At 30.6% G+C, this 27,171-nt stretch overlaps 2 protein-coding genes and 1 pseudogene across 6 annotated transcripts; all 3 read right to left on the bottom strand.

The window, feature by feature from the left end:
* Window positions 1-4,490: 4,490 nt before the first annotated feature.
* Window positions 4,491-6,829, bottom strand: LOC114369282 (tRNA-splicing endonuclease subunit Sen2-1-like). Of its 5 annotated transcripts, none has more exons than XM_028326481.1 (4): window positions 6,547-6,829; window positions 6,315-6,362; window positions 5,565-5,640; window positions 4,491-5,444 (listed from the first exon to the last, which is right to left on the bottom strand). In XM_028326481.1, the coding sequence occupies exon 4, from the start codon at window positions 5,437-5,439 to the stop codon at window positions 4,672-4,674; it is 768 nt and encodes a 255-aa protein (XP_028182282.1). In that variant the 5' UTR covers window positions 5,440-5,444; window positions 5,565-5,640; window positions 6,315-6,362; window positions 6,547-6,829; the 3' UTR covers window positions 4,491-4,671. The 5 variants fall into 5 exon arrangements, with proteins under 5 accessions (XP_028182282.1, XP_028182279.1, XP_028182280.1 ...); XM_028326478.1 differs by having other exon boundaries at window positions 5,609-5,640; XM_028326479.1 differs by having other exon boundaries at window positions 5,565-5,637.
* A 9,972-nt stretch (window positions 6,830-16,801) lies between these two features.
* Window positions 16,802-17,811, bottom strand: LOC114370132 (protein BIC1-like). Its single transcript, XM_028327415.1, has one exon. It carries the CDS (start codon window positions 17,641-17,643, stop codon window positions 17,101-17,103), a length of 543 nt encoding a protein of 180 aa, XP_028183216.1. The 5' UTR covers window positions 17,644-17,811; the 3' UTR covers window positions 16,802-17,100.
* A 3,379-nt stretch (window positions 17,812-21,190) lies between these two features.
* LOC114369872 lies at window positions 21,191-23,590 on the bottom strand (annotated as a pseudogene).
* Window positions 23,591-27,171: the final 3,581 nt, after the last annotated feature.

Here is a 27,171-nt window from a genome sequence, read left to right as displayed (position 1 = left end):
ATAAAGAATTGAAGACAACGAAACTAGTAATTAACCCTGTGTCTGGAACAGATGACGAATGGATCTAAAACACACCTACTGTACTCTTCAGTTAGAAGCACATCACCTGTTTAACTTGAGTTACTTTCAATAAATGTTTTTTTATTAAGGACCCAAAACAAATATTAATTTTTTGCACCAAATTACATTTCTAGTTTTTGAATGCGCGCTTGAGTGTTTATTTTATTTTATTTTTCCAACATATAACAAAATATATAAGTTGATAGTATATTTATCTTTTTAAATCAATGTTCTATTTTTTTTAAGTGTACTAGCTGTGTAAAGATAACGGCTTAAAGTCAACAAAAAATAATTTTTAATTCAGACACAATAAAAAATGTCAAACAAGTATTTAGGTGTGTCGAAGTTAGAAATGTGTCAATCACAACACATTTTAAATAAAAGAGGTGTTTGTATTTCATAAGTAGGGGTGGGTAAGCGGGCTGGTCTGCCCCGCACAAGGCCCGCCCGTATAAGCCTGCCCTGCATTCTTACATGGACCAAATAAATTGGTCCGTCCCTGCCTTGTGGATCCCACAGGTCAAACGGGCCGGTCCGCGAGTCTAGTTTTAAAAGAATTTTAATTTCAATAAAAATGTAACACAATCAAATTAAGTTCAACACAAATATAAATAAAATCTCAACAATTTGTCAATTACATCAATAAAATAAATAATGTCTTAACAAAAGAAAATCCAAGCAATTTCTTCTAAAATGTAGGTTCCAACTCTTTTATCATTCATTTCTTCTCTTTTTCGCTCAATTTGTCTTCAAACAGACGCAGCCTAGATGAAGCAGATTGAGAGTCCATGCAATTGTGACCGAAAAAGGGTTGACCCGTTCTAAGAAGAAGCGTTAAAGGGACTCTATTTTGACGAAGACGAGGAATTTCAGATCTCTGCGCTTTCCTGATGGAAGTGTTTCAGACAGAGAATGCAACTAAGGTGAGACCGCTTCACTCAGTCATTCAACAAAGGCAAATGATACATCAACCGAATGTCCTTCGCCAAGGTGGTTTAATTTCGGGTAAAAACTAAAGGTAAATAATCATTCTGGTTTTTTAACGAGTAAATTGTGATAATTTAATTTCTAAAAGAATAAAAATTTCATTTATTAGTAGCTAAAAGAGGTGTGTCGAAGTCAGAGATATGTCCATCACAACACATTTTAAATAAAAGAGGTGTTTGTATTTCATAAGTAGAGGTGGGTAAGCGGGCTGGTCCGCCCCGCATTGGCAGCAGACTAGGTCAGCTCGCTCTACATTCTTACACGAACCAAATAAATTGGTCTGCCCCCGCCTCGCGGATCCCACGGGTCAAATCGGCCAGTCCGCGAGTCTAGTTTTAAAGAATTTTAATTTCAATAAAAATGTAACACAATCAAATTAAGTTCAACACAAATGTAAATAAAATCTCAACAATTTGTCAATTACATCAATAAAATAAATAATGTCTTAACAAAAGAAAATCCAAGCAATAAATCTAAAATATGAAACTTAAACATCTCCAAGAAAAATGATTCCATATTTGAAGTAGTTTGAGTCTTCTCTATCTCCTTATTTTCATCTTCTTAAGTCACTTTTCTTTTTTATCTTAATCTTTTATTTCTGTTATTTTTTACTTTTCTTATCTTATCTTTTTTTTATCTTTATCATCTTTTAATTTAAATATTTTATTTTTATCTTTAAATCTTTATCTTATCTAATATATTTCTTTATCTATTATTAAAAAATCTTTATATCTTACTTGTAAATTGGATTTGCAACGAGTTAACATGCAACCACAAGTCTCTGAAGAGAACAAGAAAGAAAAGTTTTAAGTGAAAGAGAGAAAATCAAACCTAATGTAATTGGGTCACACAAATCAAACCTAATACGGATAACCCGCGGACCCCGTGGGCCAAACCCGCATAGTCTGCGGGTTAAGCGGAACGGACCCAAAAATATGATATAATCATCGACCGTTTAAAGAAATTGATCCGTTACCCGCACGGACCGTGGATCCCGCAGGCCAGTCCATGGACCTAAGTCCGTTTACCCACCCCTATTCATAAGTATAAAAATGTAGGTTTCAACTCTTTTATCATTCATTTCTTCTCTTTTTCGCTCAATTTGTCTTCAAACGAACGCAGCCTAGATGAAACAGATTGAGAGTCCATGTAATTGTGACGGAAAAATTGAAAAATTGTATACCATGAGACATCTAAACCTATAGTATTTCACAAAAAAAAAAGAAGGTGAACCTATAGTATGTAATATATATATATATATATATATATATATATAAATTTATTAATTATGATAGAGTCATAGGGAGTGAGAATCAGAAATGGAGAAGTCACTACGGTTCCTCTTATTTTTTTTTTTCTCACCCAATCTCTTCTCGCCACGCCTTTAAATCCTATCTGAATCACTCTTTATGACTCTATGATAATTAATAAATTTATATATATACTATATTCTATATGTTTATTTTTTTTTTGTGTAAAATACTACAGGTTCAGTTGTCTCAAGGTATATAATTTTTCAATTTATCATATGATGATATTATTATACTCATAATTCAATACGCAAGACATGAAATTAAGAAAATTTTATTTCCATGATTCTATGCGGTGTATTAAAAAAATACATATACTGAATTATCATGTGTAAAGTGATGAATGACTAATCCTTATTCTTAGGCGGAAAATCTATGATCCAGTTCTATTCAAACGAAGCTATATGTCCCTAGAATTGGATTGAATGGTCCTTATAGTTTTAAATGAATGATAGTTCAATCTTTTTTATTTTTTAAATTTGATAGACCATCACCATCCAATTAGTAATATTTTATAGATCAAAATGAAATCAATATAACTTTTGTTTGTATTTCAATTTCTCTTAAATTTATAAAAACTACACTTATTGACTCTTAATATTTTATATAAATAATGTATCTAAAACTCTTAATATTTTTTTAAAAAATAATTAAAGAATCATTATTTAAAAATGAAACATGCGTGACTACCCTGCAACTTTTTAAGAGACTATGTTTGGACAAGTTTGTTCATAAACACTTTTAGAAGGAAAAAATGAAATAAACTTTGCTAAAAGTTCACATTAATTTATACATAATCTAATTTGAGTTTATATATAAGCTAATTTGTAGTAGTTCTCTTATCATTTATATAAGTTATACGAGAGAGATTCTACAAATTTGACAAATTGACTCGTGAATATGAGGAAGGTAAACCTAACTATCAATAGCCTCCAAAGAAAAATGCCAACCAAGATTCAGTGTTCAACATTTCAATATCTACAAATTTCCATGATGGCAAAAACTAACTAGCGGCAAGCAAGAAGCAAACCGATGAACCTATTAAAAAATGCTTAATTTTTTTCAACAATGCAAGCAGTCTAACAGGCATTTCATCAAACAACTTGACTACAATCTCCAAATCACCAAATATTTCAACCATTGAACCACCAACGAACTTCTTGAAATCCAAACTTTAATCAGTCTTCATTGAGGATTTTTCACAAACACAAGTGAGTACAATTTTTCAGCTCACCAAACTAGAATACGAGACTTTGAAATTCAAAGTGCAACCAAGTCAACTGTAAGATAGTGAGAAAATAGAAACTTTTCCAAACGTAAATTCAATTTTCTAATCATAATCCACAAATTTGAAGCAGCATACACTATAAAACCCACAATTATCGTCGTTCTTGAAACAAAATCATCATCACAATTAACTTGTGCTCCCTAATCTAGTCAAACAATAATCAGAGAACACTACTAGTCTTTAAACACTATCTCGCTGCCAAAAACAATAGCTTGCAATCACTGCCGCTGAAAAACCCGTTCTCATAATCGAAAAATGAAAACACCACTCTCAAGGAAACCATGAAACACTTTTAGGAAGTTCAAGACTGGCAAGAATTTCTTCACCAAATCCAATTCTAAGAAAAAGGGAATAACAGAGCAAAAGTTTTCTTGAGAAAAAGAACAGGGAGAAAACAAATCGAAAAACAGAGAAATGAATAAGAGAAAACAATGATGGTAAATCTGTTGGAATTTTCTCAAGAAAATGAAAATAGAAAGAAAACGGAAAAGAGAAAAGTAAAACCCAAATGAACAAAGCAGCAGGAAAAAGAAATCAAGGTGGGTGGTATCACTTTGATACCATGTTAGAATCATGGTTCAGACTTCAGAGGAGGGGAAAGAAGGGAAAAGTAAAAAACTAAAGAAAGATTTTACTCAAATGTGAGCATGAGCAATTAAAACTAAGAAACAAAATCACACGTAACATAAGAACTAAAAATACAATTAAACCTAAATTATAAAACGAAGTGGTTTCACCAGTGACTAAATATTAGGTTCAAACCAAAACACAGAAAACACGAACAAAAGAAGACTAGTCATTTAGTTTCTTTTTTCTTGGTACAAAAAAAAAAAAAAAACTAATTGTGTAGCATATAGAACCTTCAAAAATAAAAAGTGAAATGACAATAACTTTAAACGGAAAAGGAATCAAATCTTTAAGAATATTGTTATGCTTGAATAACTAATATCTTTGGACAAAGACAATAAAAAAAATACTTTTTTTTTCATGTTTGATATATTTTGTTGCGTCCATATGATGAAGTATTTACCCAGTTCCATTATCAGAATTAGCATGAATTACCATCTTTTCGCGGCACTGTTCTGGATTCCATCTGGTGATTGTGTGCTCTTCAATGGTGTAGTTTGCCAAACATAATGGAGACTCATTGCTGCTACCATTTCTATTGACATACAAAACCAATAAGATTTTTGCAACACCTCCAAGAAGTCGAGTTGTGCAATGAACATCAGACCATACTCTCAACCTTCCATTTAGATCTTTATCTTCTCCATCTGATAAAACAAGCACACCATACTCGGAATGGACCCGAGCTGGATGGTGACAATAGACAACGAAATCTGCACCATACTGAGCTCCTGACCTCACTACCCAGTTTTTCATTCTCAGGTGGGAATAAGCCTTGTAGAAACAAGGGAATGTTTCTTTCTTTGACTTCATGTAATGCCACAGCTCTTCACTGTTTTGGGGACTAGTATCATCACTGTCATTATTAATCTTAAGGCATTTCAAGGAATAGCATAGGTAGAATGCCTCCTCAAAGCTTAATTGAAACCGAGGTTTGTCCTTTTCAACTGTTCTCACAGGTGAGCCAAAGCATGCTTTATCGAGCAAATGAAGTTGTTCTGCTCCCACTGCTAAGTGTACACTACTACCAGAGAGAAATCCACAAGTATTTGATTGAACTAGAGAAGACTGAAGTTGAGATACAATCTTTGACATGGGTTCCTTGAGCGCTTCAGCTTGTGCATCCTTTTTAGCTTTTGCATCTTTTCCTTTCCATCTAGGTGCCATTTGGACTTAAAATGAGTAGACAGATGTGTCAAACCCAAGTCAATAAAAAAGGTAAAGGCAAATGAAAGGAAAATTTCTTGCAATAAAAAGGTGGAAAAAATTTTCAAGTTTTCCCAAACAATCACCAAAATGCACGGAAATAGCTCTGTCATTTGCTTGGCCAACTCACAATTTACAAACATGAGCAATTTTGTACACCTACTAACACAACCATCAAGTAAATTATATTAGTTTACTTGAAAGGATTGAGTAAAACAAAAATAAGGTCCAAATAAATGTTGTAGAAAACTAGAAATTGCGACAGGTATCCATGTGCATTTACTTCTTGACTGCTTTAAGGATCAAGACTTCTCATGGAAATAGATTTCCTATATTCATACATTCACATTTCGGATACATATTTTAAGCTACATTCATCGAGATAAAATATGAACAGAAGAAGCAGCTTAAATTAACAACTCTTGACCTGCACTTGAAATATTGATTATAGTACTTTGTTATTTCAAAAAATTAAACATGTAATAGTTTACAAAATTGTAGTAAATTTTCAATAGACTAAGACTACATAAAGATTGTGTATGTATAACGGACTAAATCAATAATTAAACAACTAGACAAACTGTTACATGAACTGTTGGAAGCCATTAAAAAATGAGCACTGTTACATGAACAGTATAGACGGGGAAGGCATTAAAAATGCCATACTGCGCCCCCTTCTTATTAGTTGGCTCACTAATAATCCATCATAGAAATTAAACTCATGAAAATCTTAAAACCAATATAAACTACTAGGATAACATCAAAGATTTGATACACAGAGACCAACAACAAGAATAAGATGCAAACAAATCATAATTTCAATTCGTAAATTTTACCCCAACGTTATTGTGCTCCCCGATCTTGTGAGCTCCGTAATCCACAGCCTGCAACCGCGAAATCAGGAACCTCAGTATATAAACAAGTAGCAATGTAAAGTCCAAAACAAAGAAATTGAATAAACTATTTGGACAATAAACACGCGCATCCTCCAACCGTGAAAGAAATAGTTAAAATTAGGAAAATGAGAATGCAATTGTTGGAATTGAAGGGGGGAAAAGCGGCACTGACCCGTTCTCCGAGGAAGGCGCCTGCGATGACGAAGGTGACGTAGACTCAGTTGCGACGCATTAGGACCTTGTCGAGGTTTTCCAAAACGCCTCCTCCTCTGCTTCTTCGAGGCACTGAATCCATTACCTCTGGTTAGGGTTAGGGTTAGGGTTTCAGATCTCTTCTCTTTCGCAAAGGAAAGGTATTTCTGACGGAGAATGAATCAATGAGGTGAGACTGGTTCACACTGGCTGCTCAGAGTTCAACAACCGAGAATGTTCTTCGCCAAGGTGGTTTAATTTTCGCTAATACGCAGCGTTTTATCATTTATTAAAAAATAAATATTTAAATATGGATAATTACTTAGGCGAATTCTTTGAACTTTTTTAAGAAACGTGGGCCATAAAGAAAGGACTGCGTAAAAACCAGGGCAATTACTTCCTAAACCTCCAAATTACTTCCTGCACCTAATCTGGGATGTAAAATTACATTTCAAAAACGTGTTTCCAACCTTTCCATAATGTAATTTTACATTCGGATTAAGTGTTTTGGAAGCTTAAAAAAGCGCAGCAACCAAAATTGAAGGTGTAGGAAGTAACTCCCAACAATTGTTATTTACATCTCTTAGTTTTATTAATATACCTTTTTTATTTACTTTTTCTTTAAAAAAAATCTTTTTTTCATAAACGAATTTTCGAAATAGATTCAAATTTTAACACATTCAGGAAAATTATTTTTCAAAAGTGTTAAAAATTTAACTCATTTTTTGGAAAATACTTTTTCGATAACCAATTGTTAGAAAGGGAAAAAAAAAAAGAGTTCAAGCACCAATCACTTTTAAGTTGCTTTGTGGTTGCTATGCATAATACTCACTTTCTCGATTTCTTTAAATAAACCCTAGGAAAAAGAGAAATTTTGAGATTTTGGAAGAAGTTATAGGAATATGAATCTCATGGATGCATCAACACTTCATTCATAGTTATGACAAATATTCTAGGATTATCCTAAACAATGCAATTGATTCCCCCATGTGTTTTCTTAAAAATTGAATCTCTAAAAAGTACTTTTTAGAATGTGTTAAATTTTCAACACTTGTGGAAACTACTTTCCAAAATGTCCAAAAAATAGTTTTTGGTTTCTCTCTCTCTCTCTCTCTCTCTCTCTCTCTCTCTCTCTCTCTCTCTCTCTCTCTCTCTCTCTCTCTCTCTCTCTCTCTCTATATATATATATATATATATATATATATATATATATATATATATATATATATATATATATATATATATATATATATATATATAAGTAAAATTGAGAGGTATAAATAACAGTTGTCAAATTATGCACGACTTGGGTGTCATACGACAAAGCATGTGCGAGGTTACCTAAGCTATCTACGATGATGTTTGTCTCTCTATGAATGCGATGAAAGGGTAGAGGCACCTTTTTAATTTATGGATGCTCTCAACTAGTGAACATTTGGGGTGACGTTTATGACATTCATGCATTGTAATCATGGGATCTAAAAAGGCCAACACAAGTAGCTAAGTTAGAGGTTTATTGATCAAAATCGGTCATTTTTGCTAACTAAATACCATTTTGGGTTGGTCTCCAAAGTATTTACCAAAGTAGGTGATTCAAGCCACATAAGATTTTGGTGGCACCATTCAATTTCTCTCCACCTGGGTGACACCACTTTGTAAAGTGTCACCAGTTCAGGTGACTAAGTGACTTAGTGATGTCATCCTGGATGACTTCACCTAGTCAAACACACTTCTCTAAGACAGTGCAGTCTTCTTGATTTGGTGGCGCCACCCTGCATGGCTTCACACAGGTGGCACTAGACTAGGTGACTTCACCTAATTCTTATTTAATACTAATTTTATTAAATATTATATAAAACTATAATTTTACCTATTAAATTTTTTAAATAAAAATATTTTTTCTACAAAACTAAAAAATAGTTTTAAAATCATTGTTGCCAATTTTTTAGTTTTGTATGATATAAATAGTTTTAAAAAATATTTGCATACAATTTTAATGTTGTGATTTGTAGAAAAAAATATGTCGTATAAAAAAATGTTTTATTTAATAATTTAATAGAAAATAGTATAGTTGAAGAATAAAGTTTAATAGAAAACTATGTTGGGCATTTTTTAGTTTTGTAGAAAAAAATAGTTTTAATTAAAAAAATTGATGGGTCAAATTATAGTTTTATAATAATATTTAGTAGAAATATTATTAAATAAGAATTGGGTGAAACCACCTAGTCTCGTGTCACCTATGTGAAGTCATGCAAGGTGGTGTCACCAAGTCAAGAAGATTGCACTGTCTTGAAAAAACATGTCTAACTAGGTAAATCCACCCAAGGTGGTGCCACTAAGTCACTTAATGACCTGAATTGGTGACACTTTGTAGAGTGGCACCACTTAGGTGAAGAGGAGTTAATTGACACCACCCAAAATCTTACGTGACTTAACTCACCCACTCTAATAAATACTTTGGAGACCAATCCAAAATGGTATTTAGTTAGCAAAATTGACCTATTTTGGTCAAAAACCCTAAGTTAGGACCATGGTGCCATTTGTGTTGCATTTTATTCATCCCAGGGGCAAGGGTGGTGGTTGTCATTTCACGAGATGAAGATGTTTTTACCCATTCTCAAGGAAAACACACATGTGTAAGTCTTCCACACTGGCCACAAACAACAACCCATAGTATTTAGAAACCCAATACCTAGAACTACACAATGGTTTAAACATATTTGGGAGAATGTGAATTTGAATGCTAAGATTTTAAGAAATGATGATAAGGGATCAATTTCTTAAATGTTTTTGGATATAACTCATTTAAAGTATATTTATAATTATTATATAATGTAAAATAATTTTACACTGTTAATTAATTAGAATTCGTTATCGATATGACTTTTAAGGTGATTATTTTTAAGTCAATAAATTTGGTATAAATATTTTTTTTTTTGCATTAAAAGTATGGAGAGGAAACTTCACATCCTTGAGGGTTAGAACGACATGTGTAAACTTATTCTTCAAGGAGATGCTTTCGCAAGAATCGAACCAAGGACCTCCTTGTGGAGTATTTCTGTACACATTCTCATGCCTTGTGAATGTAACACACTTTCACTAGGCCAACCTCTTTGGGTACTTACAATATATAGTTATTTCTAATTAGATAACAGTGTAAAAATGTTTTGCCCTATCAAAACATGGTATATTTTCTAAAATAAATAAATAATTAAAATAGTAATAAAATACAATCAAATGTATGTTAAATTATGTAGTTTGTATGAGTTGTGGTAAACTACCTAGTGCCTAAGTTAAAATATAAAAAAAATCAGCAAATGATTTTATATAAGAAATTATAATTATACCTTATCCTCTAATTTTTTAGTTTTTAGAAAAGTTAAATCAAATATTCTTATATTTATATATATATATATATATATATATATATATATATATATATATATATATATATATATATATATATATATATATATATATATATATATATATATATATATATATAGGGTCGACCCTCAACTATGTTCAGAGGTGCACCTGCACTAGGCCCATAAATTTAAGGGGCCCAAAGTTTTGTTTTGTTGTAATAGTTAAAAAAATCATTTTAATATGGCTTATCAATTCACACACTAATCAATCAACAAAAAAAAAGTCCATGCACCACTCACCCTTTCAACTTCTTCTCCACTTCTCGATATAGCGCACGCAATGGCAATTCCCAAATTCCAACCTCAAATTTAAAGGTTACAAGCAATTGAACATTGAACTTCCACTAAATTATTCAATAGCATGCACCAATTTCTAGCTTTGTGGAAATGCTAATATATTTTCTCTGATAAAAGGTATGGAAAGCAAGGAACTACAGAGGGGAGAACCCCCCAAAAAAGGAAGAGTAATACACTAATTATTAATATTATATTGAGTTTGAGTAGTGACTATCATTGCCAACGACATTTGGATTGTGCTCTAGATCGTGATTTCCTTCTGAACTTAAGCCAACAAGTCAAGGAGGGAAGGACCAAATCGCGGAGAGGGTCGTGAACAACATTGTTGCTAGTGCCGCACACAACAATTATAGATTACCGAGAGGATTATTGAACTCGCAAGGCTTGAAATTCGAAGGTTATTTACTATTCATTCATTCTATAATGTTATTCTAGTATGTGTGTGTGTGTGTGTGTATGTATATGTATATGTATATGTATATTATAATTTGACTTGTATAATTGGTGTTGGATTGATCAAATGATGCATTGGTATTGTTGTACTTGCTGCTTGCCATGATTTGGTACTATTTTTTGCAGCTTAAAATTTAAAGTGAAACAATCTTGTGAATATATAATTTAAGGAGCCTATGCAAAACATAACACTCAATAGTCGAAATAAGAATATTGCTTATATGAGACTTATCTTTTTTTTCTTTCAAGTCCATTTATAATTTTTCTTGCATTAATATCATTAATTATCGTGACTAATTTTATATCATTTTTATCATGTTTACAATGTTTGAATTTAGCTTTTGGAATTAGCAAACATGTGAAAGAGTATTCAACTTCGACTTCTACTTCCATTGGGTGCTATTGTTCTTTTTTTTTTTGTTAATTGACTATTTGATTTATCTTTTATAAGATGTCTCCTAAAAAGCATTTATCTTGAAGTGAAAAAATAAAAAAAAAAACAAGAGGAAGGGTTGATAAAATCACAACGAGGAACTATTGATAAATTTGTTCTAAAGAATGTAGGTTCTCATGAAAATTTAAACCAATTAAATGAATATTTGAATAACGAAAATCATGCAAGGCTGAGAATGATGAAGTTAATGATTCAATTGAGCCTAATGATGTGAAAAATGTATCCAATAATGAAAATTTTGGCATTGATGAAGAACAATCAATTCCCTCATTAGATATATATGATCCTTGAAATTGGGATAATCTTGATAACATAGCAAGGGACATTTTAGTTGAAAAAGGGCCCATAAGTGAAATGAATCTTGTTTTTCATTTGTATAACACTTCTAGACATTTTTTCATATGGTTATTATTCTAGAAAGTTGAGCAATGACGAGACTAGTGATAAAAAATGTTTACTCCAAACATGTTGACAAAGTATATTGGTTCTGTTGTGTGTTGTTGAAATCTGAAAATTACAAAACTTTGATAGCAAATGAAGGCATTAAAGATTGGAGGCATATTAGTGAGAGACTTAAACAACATGAGAATAGTATTAAGCATATGAATAATATAAATGCTTGGAATGAATTAAGAGAAAGATTGGATAAGAATCAAACAATTGATAAAGACTTGCAGCATGAGGTTATGAAAGAGAAAGAACGTTGGAGACAAGTTTTAGTTAGAATATTTCTAGCTGTGAAATGTTTTGCTAAACATAATTTGGTTTTTCGGGGATCACATGAAAAATCATATCAAGATAACAATAATAATTTTTTAGAATTAATTGAAATGATTGCAGAATTTGATGTGATAATCCAAGATCATGTTAGATGCATTGAAAATCATGAAATTCATTATCATTATCTTGGGCATAAAATTTAAAATGAGTTTATATCCCTTTTGGCCCATAATGTTATTGTACCCCTGAAGTGAGTTATTAAGAGCATATGACTCTAATAGTACAATGTGTAAATATGTCAAATGAAATAAAAGTTGAAGAGTACTTTTTAGAATTTTTAAAAGTGGATGACACATCTGGCTTAAGACTTTTTAATGATTTACAAGATGTGTTAAAGTCTCTTGATCTTAAGTTGATGATGTAAGGGTTCAGGGTTATGATAGTGGTTCTAATATGAAAGAAAAACACCAAGGAGTTCAAAAGTGTTTTCTTGAAATAAATCCAAGAGCATTATATATGTCTTGTGTTTGTCATAGTCTTAATCTTACTGCTAGTGATATGGCGCATTCTTGTGTTAAAGTTGTTTTATTTTTTGGAGTTGTTCAACGCATATATTAATTACTTTTGAGTTCTCCAAAAAGATGAAAAGTTTTGCTTGATAATGTTCTTGGTTTAACTATTAAATCTTTGTCTAACACTAGTTGGGAAAGTCAAATTAAAAGTATTAAAGCTATTAGGTTTCATAATCCCTGACTAAGTTTGGCTTTGTTGGAATTACATAAATCTTATGATGATGCCAAGTCAAAGAGTGAAGCAGAGAGTTTGGTTAATGCACTTGAGAGTTTTGAGTTTTTGCTTGGTATGTTTATTTGGTATGACATCTTATTCGCAATTAATATGGTGAATAAGAAATTACAATCTAAGTCTATGTGCTTGATACTACCGTAAAACAATTAGAAATGGTGTTGTTTTTTCTTTTTTAAAGTATAGAGATGATGGTTTCACATCTAGTATGAATGCTGCTAAAAAGTGTTGCACTTGATATGAATATGGGGCCTATCTTTCAAAAAAAAAAACATTGTGTTATTAGGGAAAAAAATTGATGAAAATAATCACGATGAAGAAATTTTGTTAGCTGATGAGTCATTTAGAGTTAATTATTTTCTAGATGTTGTAGAGATGACAATTACTTCTTTAAAGAATAGATTTGAACAATTAAAATCTTTTGAACGTATTTTTGGATTTTTGTTTACTTCAAAGAAGTTAAAGTCATTAGATGGCAATGACTTGAGAGAAAGTTGTGTTAACATTCACTCTACCTTTTCTCATGGTGATTTATTGGATGTTGATTTAGATTATTTTTTCTTTGAATTTAATGTATTGCAAGTGACTTTGTTTGATAACTTAATGTCAGCCTTTGAAATTCTTTAGTTTATTAAAGTGGCATATTGTTATCAAAATATTTCAATTGCTTATAGAGTTTTATTAATCATGCTTGTTACTGTAGCATCAACCAAGAGGAGTTTCTCAAAGCTAGAATTAATAAAAACTTACTTGAGGTCATCAATGTCACAAGAAAGGTTGACTGGTTTAACAATTTTATCTATTGAGAAAGATATGTAAAAAAACATTGATGTTGATGTTACTATTAATGATTTGGCATCAGGAAATGCTTGTAGAAATCATTTTTTATGATAATGTGTGTATTTTGTTTTACAGGTGATGAGCGAGGAACAATCATATGAGTAGAGAAAATATTTTTCCGATGATAAAAGATAGCACAAGAGTTGACAAGTGGTAACGCTTGTGTCCCATAAACAAGTTGTTCAAAGTTCAAATTTTGATATTGGATATAAAATAAATCATGTTGGGAGGTGAATACACATCTTGTGTGTGCTCATGGTCCTCGACAAAGATTAGACATTACTTTTGGTAGTAATTACTTCGTACCTATACAATCGTAAAAAAAATAGTCGTAGGACAAAAAATAAGATAATTTAGTTGGACTTAAATATTTTCGTGTTTAGTAAACAATATGACAACTTTTTGGTGTAAAATGATGAGAATAAGAATATAACTTAGAACCTATTGTAACTTGGGACCTTATGGACTTGTACTCAATCATGATTTGAAAGGATTTTAAAAAAATCTTAAGGTATTTAATAAAAAATTTAAAATAATAGAAACAAGTATTGTGATATTCAATCAAGATTATTAAGATTTTTCAAGAAATCCAATAAAATTCGTTGGTATATATTCAATTAATATTTTTTTTTATAACTCTAAAAAAAGTTTTCTACAATTCAAAAGTATATAAGTTTCAATGGATTCTTTCTTATGATGAATGTTAATGACTTTTGTGAGACTTTTTAGTAGAAAATACACATAAAATAATTCCACTCAAATCCTTGAGATTTCATGAGACTTTCTTTCTTTCTTTCTTTCTTTTTATGTCAATTGGCATACTTTTCTTTCTCCATCATACATAATTCCTTGTCTTTTTGTAGAAAGCAATTGACATTCATAATTTTTTTTACTCTTTTGACCCATAGACAACATGCCATGAAGCATGTGATATGAGAGATCTTTACAATTCTTTGAATTTGGGACATCTTGATTACAATGCGATATGAGAAGTTTTTACAATTCTTCACAACATGTGATATAGACAACATGTCCTGGAACATGAGAAGTTGATTTGTATATAACTGAATAAATATATAAATGTTGTTTTTACATGAGTTGGTACATCTATAAATGAGGTTTGAAACAATTGTTGGACATACTTTTTATTTGATGTGATCTTTATTGTGAGAATGATTACAAATATTCATTCTACTTACAGACATTGCGGTATATAATTTTCTACAGTTAACATAATTGAATGAGAATGAACATATTGTGTTTCTGAATATGTTAGGAAAAATTGATTTATTATATAATAGGCTTAGGATTCTTTGTATAGGATGAATTTTATTTAAAGTATTAGGTGAGAACAATTCATGAATTTTTATCAATAATTTTAAATTTTTAAAAAAATTCATAAAATCTTTTTAAATCTTGAAAATTCATAATATCCTTTCAAATCTTATGAATTCATATTTTATAAATCCATTAAAATCTGAACTATAAAATCTTAATCATAAAAGTCTTTTAAAAAATCTTAAAAGTTATAATACTCTTGTCTTTTAAAATCCAAAGGTTTTTAAGGCAAAATAATCTTTTAAAATTTTAATCTATAACACCCTTTTAGAATGACAATATTAAATATGAAAGAGAAATTAGATAAAAATGGTATTTAACTGTAATGATAAAGTCGCATTACATTAATTTTGCATCTTTCTTATAAAAATAACTAACAAATATGAGATGACCTCATTCAACTTAATTAAATCTTCTTTTATAGCTAAACTTACATTAACTCAAATTTGCAAAGACTAAAATAATTGTATATTAATAAATAAAATAAAATTTTTGGTAGTTAAATTTCAATTTTCCTTAGTTTCTGTGATTCTCTTAAAATTTGGAAGTCACTCTAGGCACAAAGTTGAACTGAATGAATGACTTAAAGAGTTAAACTTTATTATCCCTTTGTTGTATTTTGTGTGTTATTCACAATATTGAAAGTTGTTCAAACTTTTCATATTTGACAAGCAACTTATTTCAGCTGCTTTAATATAAAAAATATACGAAAGAAGTTTTTTTTTTTTTTTGAATAAAGAAGTTTTTTTTATTAAACTATGGCTAGCGCTTCTGCGCTGCTTAAAAAAAATTGAACTATGGCTTCGGTTAAACTTGTTTAAAAATACTTTTTTGAGCATTTTAAAACTCTTGTATTAAATCTTTGATTTTTATTATTAAACTCTATTGCTATATTATAAAGCGGGGCTTCTAAATTCATCATAATTCGGTTGAAATCGAATCTTCATCTATTCTTACATTATAAAATTTAGTTTTTATTCTTGAATAAAAGTATTTTTAAGAATTATTTCTTTTCTCATTAAGTCACATAATTTCTCTTTCATTAAGTATCATATTCTTATTTATTTTTATCTTTTATTCCACTTAAACACTATTGCTTAATTAAGTTAATATCAATTTAATTTTAAAATCGTAATTCTTGACAGACTATATTAAATTAAAAAATCTATTTTAAGATTATAATATTAGTCAATCGTGATATCAATCTAATTCTGACATACTAAATCAAATTAATCGACATAAAAAATTGACAAATATTTTTTTTTATATAATTTTCCCTCTTTAACTTAACTTTCATTCAATAAAATAAATTATATATTCTCTATTGCCAAAGAATAATAATATTTTTATTATATATTTATATTTTATGTTAAAAATTGTTTAGACTTATAATTAAAATAGCTATGAAATGAATGAAACATTCTAGTTTAAACTAATTTATCTGTGATTGAATTGATTGCCAAATCCTCTCTAGCTATGTTGATGTTTACTGCTATCATCTCAAAGCATTGAAGGATAGGTTCAAATATGGCATGGGATCTATGAAAACTCTTGAATTGATTAATTACCCAAATAAAAAATTATACGAGAATTATTTGTCTAAGGTGGGAAGGTTACTTAAAAATATCTATTATTAATCATAGGAAGCTATAATCTAGAAATTTTACGATCGAATTTTGTCTTAAAAAATTCGCGGGCAGTCACACCAGAAACTTATTAATTAATTATAATATTTCATTTGTAAATAAATAAAAGTAGGCAAATTAATCTAACTACCTGCGATGAATTCGAAAGCACGTGCAAAAAAATACCTTATTATTGCCAAAGGTAAAGCTGGTGTTTGAACAAATTAGTCCCCACACAAAGCAAAGAAGTCAACGATTATATATACTCAGAAAAGAGACAACAAAGACAAGTATAGGTGAATTAATTGAACTAATGTGGCTTTGTACACTCGTTTAAGGTTCAAGATTTTGGAAGTAGTCTAATATTTTTTTCTTATTTTTGTTGAGGTATCAAACGCTTCCAAAATCATCAAATAACGAAGGATATGTAAATGTATACATATATACCCAAAAGAAAACATCATCATAGGATTAACAAAACATTCTTCATAACATAACCAATAACAATTAATATATGGTTTGTCACCGAATAAACTGAATAATCCACATAGTAATAAAACATTGATGAAAAAAATTCAACACCTGTTCTCGATTCTCAATCCACCCGATGTGGCTCTTCTACCTTCTTCAACCAAAGCCGTTCGTGCCATAACGATTCTGCTTGGAACCAAAGGAGCATCAAATGCTGTGCAATCAATCCAATCCTTCAAGATCTCCTCTTGTCCCCATATGTCAGGAATCCAAACCCTTCCAGCAACTTCCACTCTATGCCTCTTCAACTTCTCACGTCCACTATCTTGATGATCACCTTCAACACTTGTGATTCCTTCTTTTGTAGCATTGTGATCCAATGCAATTTCCACCTTGTTGTGGATTTTCGAAGCAGATGGGATTTGCCCAAGTATGTTGTTATTATCTTTGCCACTATATTTTCGTGGCCGAGAGTCAGAGACTAATTCCTCGAGATACTGAGACTCGTTTTCTTGTTCTTGCCCCATTTGTTTGCCTTTGGGTTGGTGGGGTTTCTTCAATTTGAATGGTTGAGGAGGAATGATCTGGCTATCAGATTCATTAGAGGAGGAATATTGGTGAGCCATTGAGAGGGTTTTCTCTTTCATGCAAAAGAGGAATATAGCAGAGTTTTGTGTTGTGTTGTGGCTGTTTTGGTGATTCTGTGTGCTATAGATGTGGTCTTGTTCTTTCTTTCTCTATTGCAATCTTTTTTATGTGGAAAGGAGAAGATTTTAGAGCTTGGTAGTGTGTTATTGGGTGGGTGAAAAAAAGCAATGATATGGGTGGGAAATTAGTTCACACGTCACCCACTTGGAGACTCTTCATTTGTATGGTAAGTGACAAAGGTACGTGTCTTGTTTGAGGTGGGATTCTTATAATGTGTGGCTTAGTGTAGTTAGTTCCTGCTTGCAAAGTACACAAATTAACCAATTGGGAAAAATTACATAGGAAAAAGAAATAATAAAAGAAAGAGAGTGGAAGGGGGCGAACGATTCCTTGGCTGGATTTTTGCAAGGATTGTGAGGTTGATGTTGATCTGCAAAACAGTATAGACTATTCCTGGCTTTCGATTCAATCAATGAGGATGCAAGATTTGATTTTGGTAGGGCATGAAAATTATAATATTTTAACTTAAAATTGAAAGATATAAATGTATATCACGTATTGATATAGAAGAGACTTTTTTTATAGATTTTTTTTTCTGTTTAATTTTTTTTTGAAGAATTTCTTTTTTAGTATTCTTGCTTGGTATTGCAGATTCAAATTAAATATAATTTAACTGAACTGATTGAGTAAAATATATGAATTTTTATAAATTTATAATAATTATTTTTGATTCTTATGAATAAAAAAATTAAATTAAATTGATACTTTTAGTTAATAAATTAACTTATTAATGGACTAATATATTAACCAACTAATAGCTTGAACAATATGTGTGATCAATTATGGTAAGAGTTTGATTTTATATGACTTTAAATATGATTATAAATTTTTACACAAATTAGTTATTTAAAAGTTATTTTAAATATGATTTTTAAAATGATTAATATAAGATGATTCATTTATAATTGAATAGAACGTAGTATAGAGGATCTTTACACTATTAATGTATATTACAATTAATTTCTTATAAAAATAAACATGAGATTCATAATTGAATACTAGTATACAATAATTTAGATGGTTCTAACCAAAACTCAAACTTTAAAGGATCTAAGCTTCAAAAGATCATTTTTCTTAGAGTTAATTACACCCCTCTAAAGTTTACACAAATTATATCTAATACTCTTCCATTTTTTCAATCTACACAAAACTCTCTAATTTTTTATGGTCTCATAATAGTAACACCCCTTGTCCCCCTAACGTCATTGAATTGTTATTACAATGATGCATCGAAGTCCTCTTTTGGGAGCTTTCGGCATCGAAGTCCAACAAGTCTCAACCCGAGAAATGTCACTCAATCCTAACATTAACTACTAATTTACATAAAGTTATTTTTTATGTTTTTATTAGAAAAACTAATGAAGAATAGACGTTGTTACAATGGTGGTGACGAGGGTAAAAATAATGTATAAAATGGAAGAATATTAGGTGTAATAACTCAACCTCCGAAAGAGAAGATTTATGTAATTTACTCTTTTTTTAATATGTTGCAATAAGACAAAATAATAGTTGGTTTGTATAAGAAAGACAAAAACTATTTTTGTATCATAACTAGTTTTTTTTAGCTTACAGAAGACTTTAAAAGATGATGAAATCAAGAAAGAAGAGTAAAGTTGGAAAAGATGATAAATAATAACAAATGAGCGAAAAACAAGCTAGATATCCATTTATCCCCATGTAAATAAAAATAAACTTCACAAATTTCTTAGACAACAAGTAATAGTTTTAGGCAAACAATAGGATGCCCCCCAAAAAAAAAACTCACCTGTTCATTTTGTAGTCCTACAGAAAAATCTAATTTATTTTCTTATGTAACATTGGACACTCCTCCCTTTCACTCACACTCCTTATGTTTTCTATGAATTTAGCATGATAACTTTTCATTAATTTTTTTGTCTTAGTTGTTATTGTCAAGTAATAGTGTTATTTGATGACATAATTATGTTGTCAGCTTATAAACTTTTGAGGCCAACAAAGAGTCTAATGAGATAGTCATATGTAATATTTTTATTTATTATATTTTTAATCACTTATCAACTTATTTAATTTTGGAAACTTAAATGAAAAGTTTATGGACTTAGATGAAATAACTTGTATTTTCAAGAATTATTTTCCAACTTTCTTACTTTCAAAAACTAATGCTATACACTTTAGTGACCAAAATGTCCTTTTATCTGACTATAAAATTAGATCCTATACTATGTCATATATTTCAATATGTGTGTTTCACATAAGTTTATCATTCAAAAGTCAACCTAAACTTACAAAGAGATCAAAATTGATTAAGAAATTCACATGTTAATAAACTTTACATATATTATAATTTATGATTAGATCATCGTATAAAAAATTCGTTAACAATAATGTTTAAAAAAAATGCTAGAATCCAAGCATGGGGACAAATAATATTATACTTGGTTCCATATAAAATTGGGAGTCTACTACAAATAAGTCTTTCTAAGTTGGCTATTGGGGCCATTCTACGACAGTTTTCACCCGTCTTAAATAGGGATGTTGTAAAATATGGTGGTTTATATAACGCCGATTTTTAATTTCTAAGACGATTATTTGGATAACCGACTTAGAATGTGTGTGGCTTTTTGTATCGGTTATGCGTATAACCACTGTGTCATTCTAAGACAGTTTTTGCATAACCGACTTAGAATTTGATTTTTTTTTTTATTTTTTGTGTGCTATCATAGCTTCTACTATTGGCTTTCCATCAATCCAAAAGATTTGGAGGAATAGAAAGTATGATAAATACAATACACACATGCATGCGTAGTATACAAAATTTATGGATCGGACCTCTATTGTGGCCTCAATTTTCTAACCAGATAATGTAACAAGTTCAAACAATATATTTAGATTCCTCTAGCATGATTGTAGAAACACATAAATTAATCTACAAAGGTACCTTCCTAGACAACTCTCCTCAATTGTGTAATTGTGTTACAGGGGTGTTAGAGGTAACTGTGAAGAATTTTACCCTCACATTTCTAACTCCAGACATCACTGATCCTTGTCCTTCTGCTCCTTTCCCCCCTTTTTTTCCTTTATCTTCAAATCATGATGTGTTGTTTCATTTGTCACATAATATGTCTGATCTAGGTTGGAAGTTAAAGAAGATGAAACTCTGTAGACTATTTTGACCACATGCAAGTGAAAGAATGAAAGCAGAATAGTTTAGCAATATTACAGTGTCAAAGCTATTATTGCTAGCACAATTGAGGAAACCATGTACTATACTAGTCACATAATATGACATAAGAAATAGAGTTAGAAAAGAATCTGGTGAAGAATTTTTCGTTCTTCTAATTCAACTTATAAACATTGCAGTTAAATTAGCATTTTTTTCCCAAAAGCTATTCCATCTGAATTATATGTACCAAATGAAATTTATTGCTTCTTAAAATGTAGGATGTCATTATCTTTTAAATTTAAATATACAAAAATGTCCTTAAACTAGCTATTTTATTTCTGCTAACTTAATCTCAAGATGCTAAGATATTCATGGGAACAAATCAACAAAATATATTCAAAACTAATTATATAAATGAGTTATCAGTTTTTGAATTGATAGATGGATTGTGAATTATGATAAACGACACAATTAACATTTAAATAGCAAGGAAATAAACTACAACTTCACAAGAAAAAAAAGGACATGAGTTGTATCCTTTAATCAGTAGATTGAGGACAAATTAAAGTGAAAATCTGAATCAAATTCACAGCAACATACTTTTCTCCATGTGAACGACAAAGCTGCAAGGAAAATGAATGAAAGTACTGATAGTAAGTTCTTTAGCTGTTGCCTTCCCAGCTATAGCTCTTATGCGTTCTTTCATTTAAGAAGCAACTGCTATAGTAAATGTCATTGCAAGAATGTTTGATGGACTAATGCCCTGCTCGTATTTAGCAGAAAATAGAAATTACAAACAATATATTGAGCAACAACATTTAGCAGGTAAAAACACTTGACTTAGAAACAATACCAGATTCTGAACTTAGATTAACATCACCAACAAAATTACTCTTGCTCGAAACTTTCTCGTCACCAGCACACCAAATATCAATAGCAGTTGCGTATTCTGTTGCACCAACTATAAGTTCCGGAGCTCTATAATACTATGAGCATATATACGATATGTTGGGTTCGCTAGGCACCTATAGCACAATAGTATCAGAAGCTTAGGCACAAACTATTGTACAACTTTCAAATTGATAAGGAAAAACGAAAATAAACTTACCAACATCTTTGCACTCCCAAAATCACATACTTTTAATTAATGAGTATGGGGATTAACCTGTGACATGCAATCACATCATGAGTTCAAAACACTTTGGTATTATAAAAGAAGGATTCCAAGCAATATATACTATGTCAAAATAATCATTACAAAAAAAATATTAAAATCTACAATGAGCAGAACTAATCACTCGCAAACCATACATTAAACAGTAAGATCTGGTAAATCCTTCCATAGAGAATAACAAAATAAACAAAATGTGGCACAGTTTACTGTCTAGTTATTAATTCTTCCAAGCAATAACATGGTAGATTTATAACTTACAAGCATCTGCCGCCAGGCAAGATTTAAATGAGGTTTACCATGCATATTTCATATTGATCAATTGATTTAATTAATGGTATTAAGCATCAAACTGGGAATAATCATTTCTCGTGTTTGCAAGAAATAAATTAAATATGGTTCACAAACAAGGAAATTTTAAGGAAAATAAAATCTTACCAATAGATTCTGGGGTTTGATGTCCCGAAGACAGACTCCAATCACATGATGCAAATAATTTAAACCCCGACATATCTATGAGAGTGTTGGCAAGATCAATCAATAACAACACAAAAGTAATAAGCTCAAAGTAAATAACTGAATACTATAAGCATGATCAGGGAAACTTATAACCAAAAATAAATAGAAAAAGGTCAATCAATTTAAAATTTCTAGTTTACCTGGTATGTATACATTTGCATGTTAATGATAGGCATATGTTGGTGCATTCTGACATAGTGCTTTGAAACTCTGTAGACAGTTTCAGGTACATACTCCAAAACTAGGTTAAGGTACAAATCATCTTTCTCAGTCGTTGAATAGAAACAGTGTTTTAGTCTGAGAACATTAGTATGGTCAAGCATTCGCAGAAGACAAGTGTCTGATTGCGGAGAAGGTAGTGGAGGTTCAATAAAAGTGTCTGGAAGTGGTTTGGTGTTTGCACGTTCACTTTTCTCCCCTCCCCTCCTACAATTACCCAAGCGATCTCTCTCTCTATTATCTAATCTATCAATCACTTGTTTCATATCATGAAACGCTCAAACGACGACGTCGCTGCTCCTGTCTCAATCGCCAAGTCAGTGTTCTTAACCAAACCCCAACATGAGCAATTGGCTTTCCAGCGCCGCCAGGAAGACATCGTCAACTAGAAGCGCCGCCAGGAATAGCTCCTCACCCACAACCACTCATCCAATCCCAAGCCCTCCTCCGACTGCGACAGAGACCACCGAGACTGGGACGGTGATCGTGACCAAGACCGGGACAGAGATAGAGAATGCGTGCGAGCGTGAGAGGGCACATGATCGGGACCGTGAAGCCAAACGCCACAACAAAGAGAGGGAGCGGTCATGAACTCCATTTACCAGATCCCCCACGAGGCCCACCTCCTCTTCAGTCGCGGCTTTCGCGCCGGCATGAACCGCCACGAGCAGAAGAAGCTCATCGTCAAGAACGAGAACGATATGCGCGACCAAATCCGCAAGAAAGACGACATCGAGGAGAAGCCCGAGAAGGCTGACGCCCAGCGCCGCAAGGTGGCCTCCGCTGAACTATACAACACCTTCAACATACGCATCGACCGACATTGGAGTGAGAAGAAGCTCGAGGAGATGACAGAAAGGGATTGCCCTAAGGGTCGAGCTTGAGTTATGGCTACTTCTCGTTGCGCATATAGGGCTTTTATTTGTTTTTTCAGCATAATTAAGACGATTTTTTTATTAAAGCCCGTCGTAAATTTTATTAGATGTAACATTCTAAGGCAGTTTTCAGGGACCGTCTTAGAACGTGTGTCGTAAAAGGCATGCATTTTTCATTACAATAATTACAAAAATGCCACTGTTTCATTTTCTAAGACAGTTCCAAGAAAACTGTCATAGAATAGGTGTCATAAAAAATTATATTTCTAGTAGTGGGAATAACAGACAATTAAAACGTCAAATCCCACACATAGCATCTACAGGATCCAAACAAAATAACCTAGGCATATGCCAGCACAATAATAACTTGGTAAAGCTGAAGGAAGCTTGCACGAACATGAAACGTTGCTAATTTTCCAATTAATTCAAAATTCACTTAATCAGTCGATGAAACCACAACGTCAAGGCAACGTGGTTACATTTACACTACACACACAATTAGGGAGGCTAGGTTTCACTTAGAAATTGGTATATACCTTGTGTGCTGGTTCTTTAGAAATTAGAAACTCATTGCATGCCACTCAAGCAATTTGGAGGCTTGGAAGTGTTAAGCTCTTCGTGGAGATGGGGACACCCAACAGGCCAACACTATCTTAATTTAGGGTATTAGTTAGAGAAATGAAAAATATCTTTTTATTCAAAATATTTATTATGTTAGAATATAACAATTATTTATCATGTTTCTTCCATTTCATAATAATAAGTGTCGTCCTAATTTTTTTTCTCGAAAAAATTTAATTTAATAAATAAATAAAAGAATGCAACAATTTTATGAAATTAATCTTATTATTATTTATTTTTACTAGAAACATATGGTTCAAAAATATCCTAAACAATATTATTAGGGGTATAAATATGGAAAAAATAATTAATATTAGATTAAAAAGCTAAAATGATATTAGCTCCAGCCTTTATTATAAGATCAAATAAAAGGTATGACTTGATCTTTTTTATAAGGTTTAATTTAAAATATCTTTTGTATTAATTATTTTTTTTACAAAAATATTCTTCATGAAAGCCGGTTTTAGAATGATGTGACACTGAGAACTTATAATAATGTTTGTAAGTTTTATTCACAAATGATAGTTTTGGAAAAAAAAAAAGGACAAATTTATTGTGTTTTTTTTTTTAAAAAATAGGACACATTCATGTTTTAGAAAAATAGGATGAATTAGTTAATTTCACCTTATAATAAGAATAAGAAATAGTACTCATTTTGGGATTTTTTTAGTAAGACACTTGTTACAATATGGAGCCAGTACATTTTAAGTGATTTCAAATATTTATTAATTACATTAATCTCAGTGTAGCTAAGATTAGATTTCTTAGAGGAAATTAGTAATTGCCAAAGATAATAAAAAATTGGTTGAGAATTGTAAACTCTACTAAAGATCGGTCAGTTATAAATTCTTTTGGTAAAAATTAATTATTGATAAAATTATAAATAATATATATATATATAAAAGTGAAAATAATAATTAATTTTTTTAATAGAAATTTACATAATACATTTATTTTATATAACTATCAAGATAATGTTTATAAAGGATATAACTTCCTCAATTTCTTAGTATAGTTTAGTCTTTTAATTTATCATTAAAAGATGCTTAAATGTTATTACTTGCGCTCACTACTCTAATTGTAAATATTACAACCTTTTATTTATCTACCTACCTTATATTTTTCTCTTTTTCTCTCACTCTTCCTTCCACCCTAATTCACCCTAAAATGGAGTGAACATTTAACATTTTCCATAAAAAACTTTTACTTCATTTGGTAGAGAAGAAAACAAGAGAAGAAAAAAAATATAATGTAGGTTCCACTTCAAGATTTTTCTCTCTCCAAATTTGAAAGAAACAATAATAAAAAAAAGAATGAAGATGATAAAAGGATAGTTATATCATTTATGATTATAAAAAATAAATTATATTTTATAAAAAGTGTTATTTTTGTTTTATATAATTAAATAAATAATTCTGAAATTTATTAATATTGTTAAATTTATTTTGGGTTTTTGTTATTTTTTTCTATTGATAATTTATTTTTTTTCTTTATATTATATAGTACAAACATTAACTACAAATAAATAATTTTTATTTTTATTTTATTAATAGATAAAAATAAATATTTAAATTTATCTTAAACTTTGATGTAATATTTAATTTTTATATTTTTATTCTCTTTATTATACCTCTTTTTACTTAAAGATAATTATGTCATTTTAAAAATAATTTCTTTCTTTCCTTTAACTCTTTCTTTCTCTTTTCTATCCTACCAAACAAGTAAACAATCATCTCTCTTAAGTATATCATTAGGGAATCAAATTCTGACTGTTACGTATAAAAATCATTGTTAGAAGAACACAACCTATATGCACTCCTTATATGTCAATGTAAATAACATATGAAGACATAAATTGTTGAAAATACAAGAGATTTATTTGTCGTTTGCATTCTTTAACAAGACATAGAGGGTGGATTAATGCGTCACCGTCCCGATTGACTGAACCGCATTATGGAGAATAACAAGGTGATGCAGCCCCTTTGTCACTGGCTTGATGCAAACCAAGATGTTTAGTGACCATACATTACACGTGGGTTGTCTCCTCCATTGCCCTACCTATTACGTCAATACTCATGACATGACTGCTTCTCAATGCCCCTATATTTGCCATAGGGGAAAGAAAATTAGGGATCGGAAAGCTTAAAATTTATATTAAAGAAAAGAAATTTGATTTAAAAATAAACAGATTTTCCTCCTTTTCTTTAATTAAATAAAAATATTATTATTCATGCCTTTTCTTCTCAATGAAATATACAATCCAAATTTTATGCATACACAGACACCAAACTTTAAGGAAGAAAAGAAAAATGTTCAGCATAGTGGCATTGTATCAAAGATTTTGACTAGAGGTCTTGGCGTCTTGCTGGGCCTGTACAGTATTCCTGCCTTCTTGGTATTAGTATTGTTTACCTTTTCTTTTTCCTTCTAAATAATAGTTGATAAAACCAATTAATGCCCCTCAAAAAAACTAAAAAATAAAAATAAAAATCAACTAATGCAAATTGCTGGATCTTTTTCATGGCCACTACAATTTTTTTTAAGTTGGATTTTTTAAGAGATTATATATATATATATATATATATATATATATATATATATATATATATATATAAAAGACATAATGTTGTTCAAATCAATAAAATTATTATACACTTAAAACTTTTTTTAGCATTGAATACACTTGTATAACTAAAAATCAAACTCAAAACTACTAAGCTAAAACAATCTATGTATGGGTATCTAACAAATGTAATATAAGGACCGGGAAATATTCAAGTCTCACATCGGTTAAAAGTAATCTCACATTAGAATATATAAGTGAGGGGCAACCCTCATCCCTTGAGCTAGTTTTTGGGGTTGAGTTAGGTTTCTCACATTATACACTCTAAGATGGAACCAGAGCTAGTTCTGATCCTCG

The sequence above is a fragment of the Glycine soja genome, chromosome 10, assembly GCF_004193775.1.
Source record: "Glycine soja cultivar W05 chromosome 10, ASM419377v2, whole genome shotgun sequence".
In the NCBI taxonomy this organism is placed as follows: Eukaryota; Viridiplantae; Streptophyta; class Magnoliopsida; order Fabales; family Fabaceae; genus Glycine; species Glycine soja.
The sequence above is the reverse complement of the archived record's forward strand: the minus strand, read 5'-3'. Positions and strand labels throughout refer to the sequence as shown.

Excerpts from the sequence above, each read along its gene's own strand:
- LOC114370132 (XM_028327415.1), bottom strand. The coding sequence starts at position 17,643 with ATGAAAGAGAAAACCCTCTCAATGGCTCACCAATATTCCTCCTCTAAT.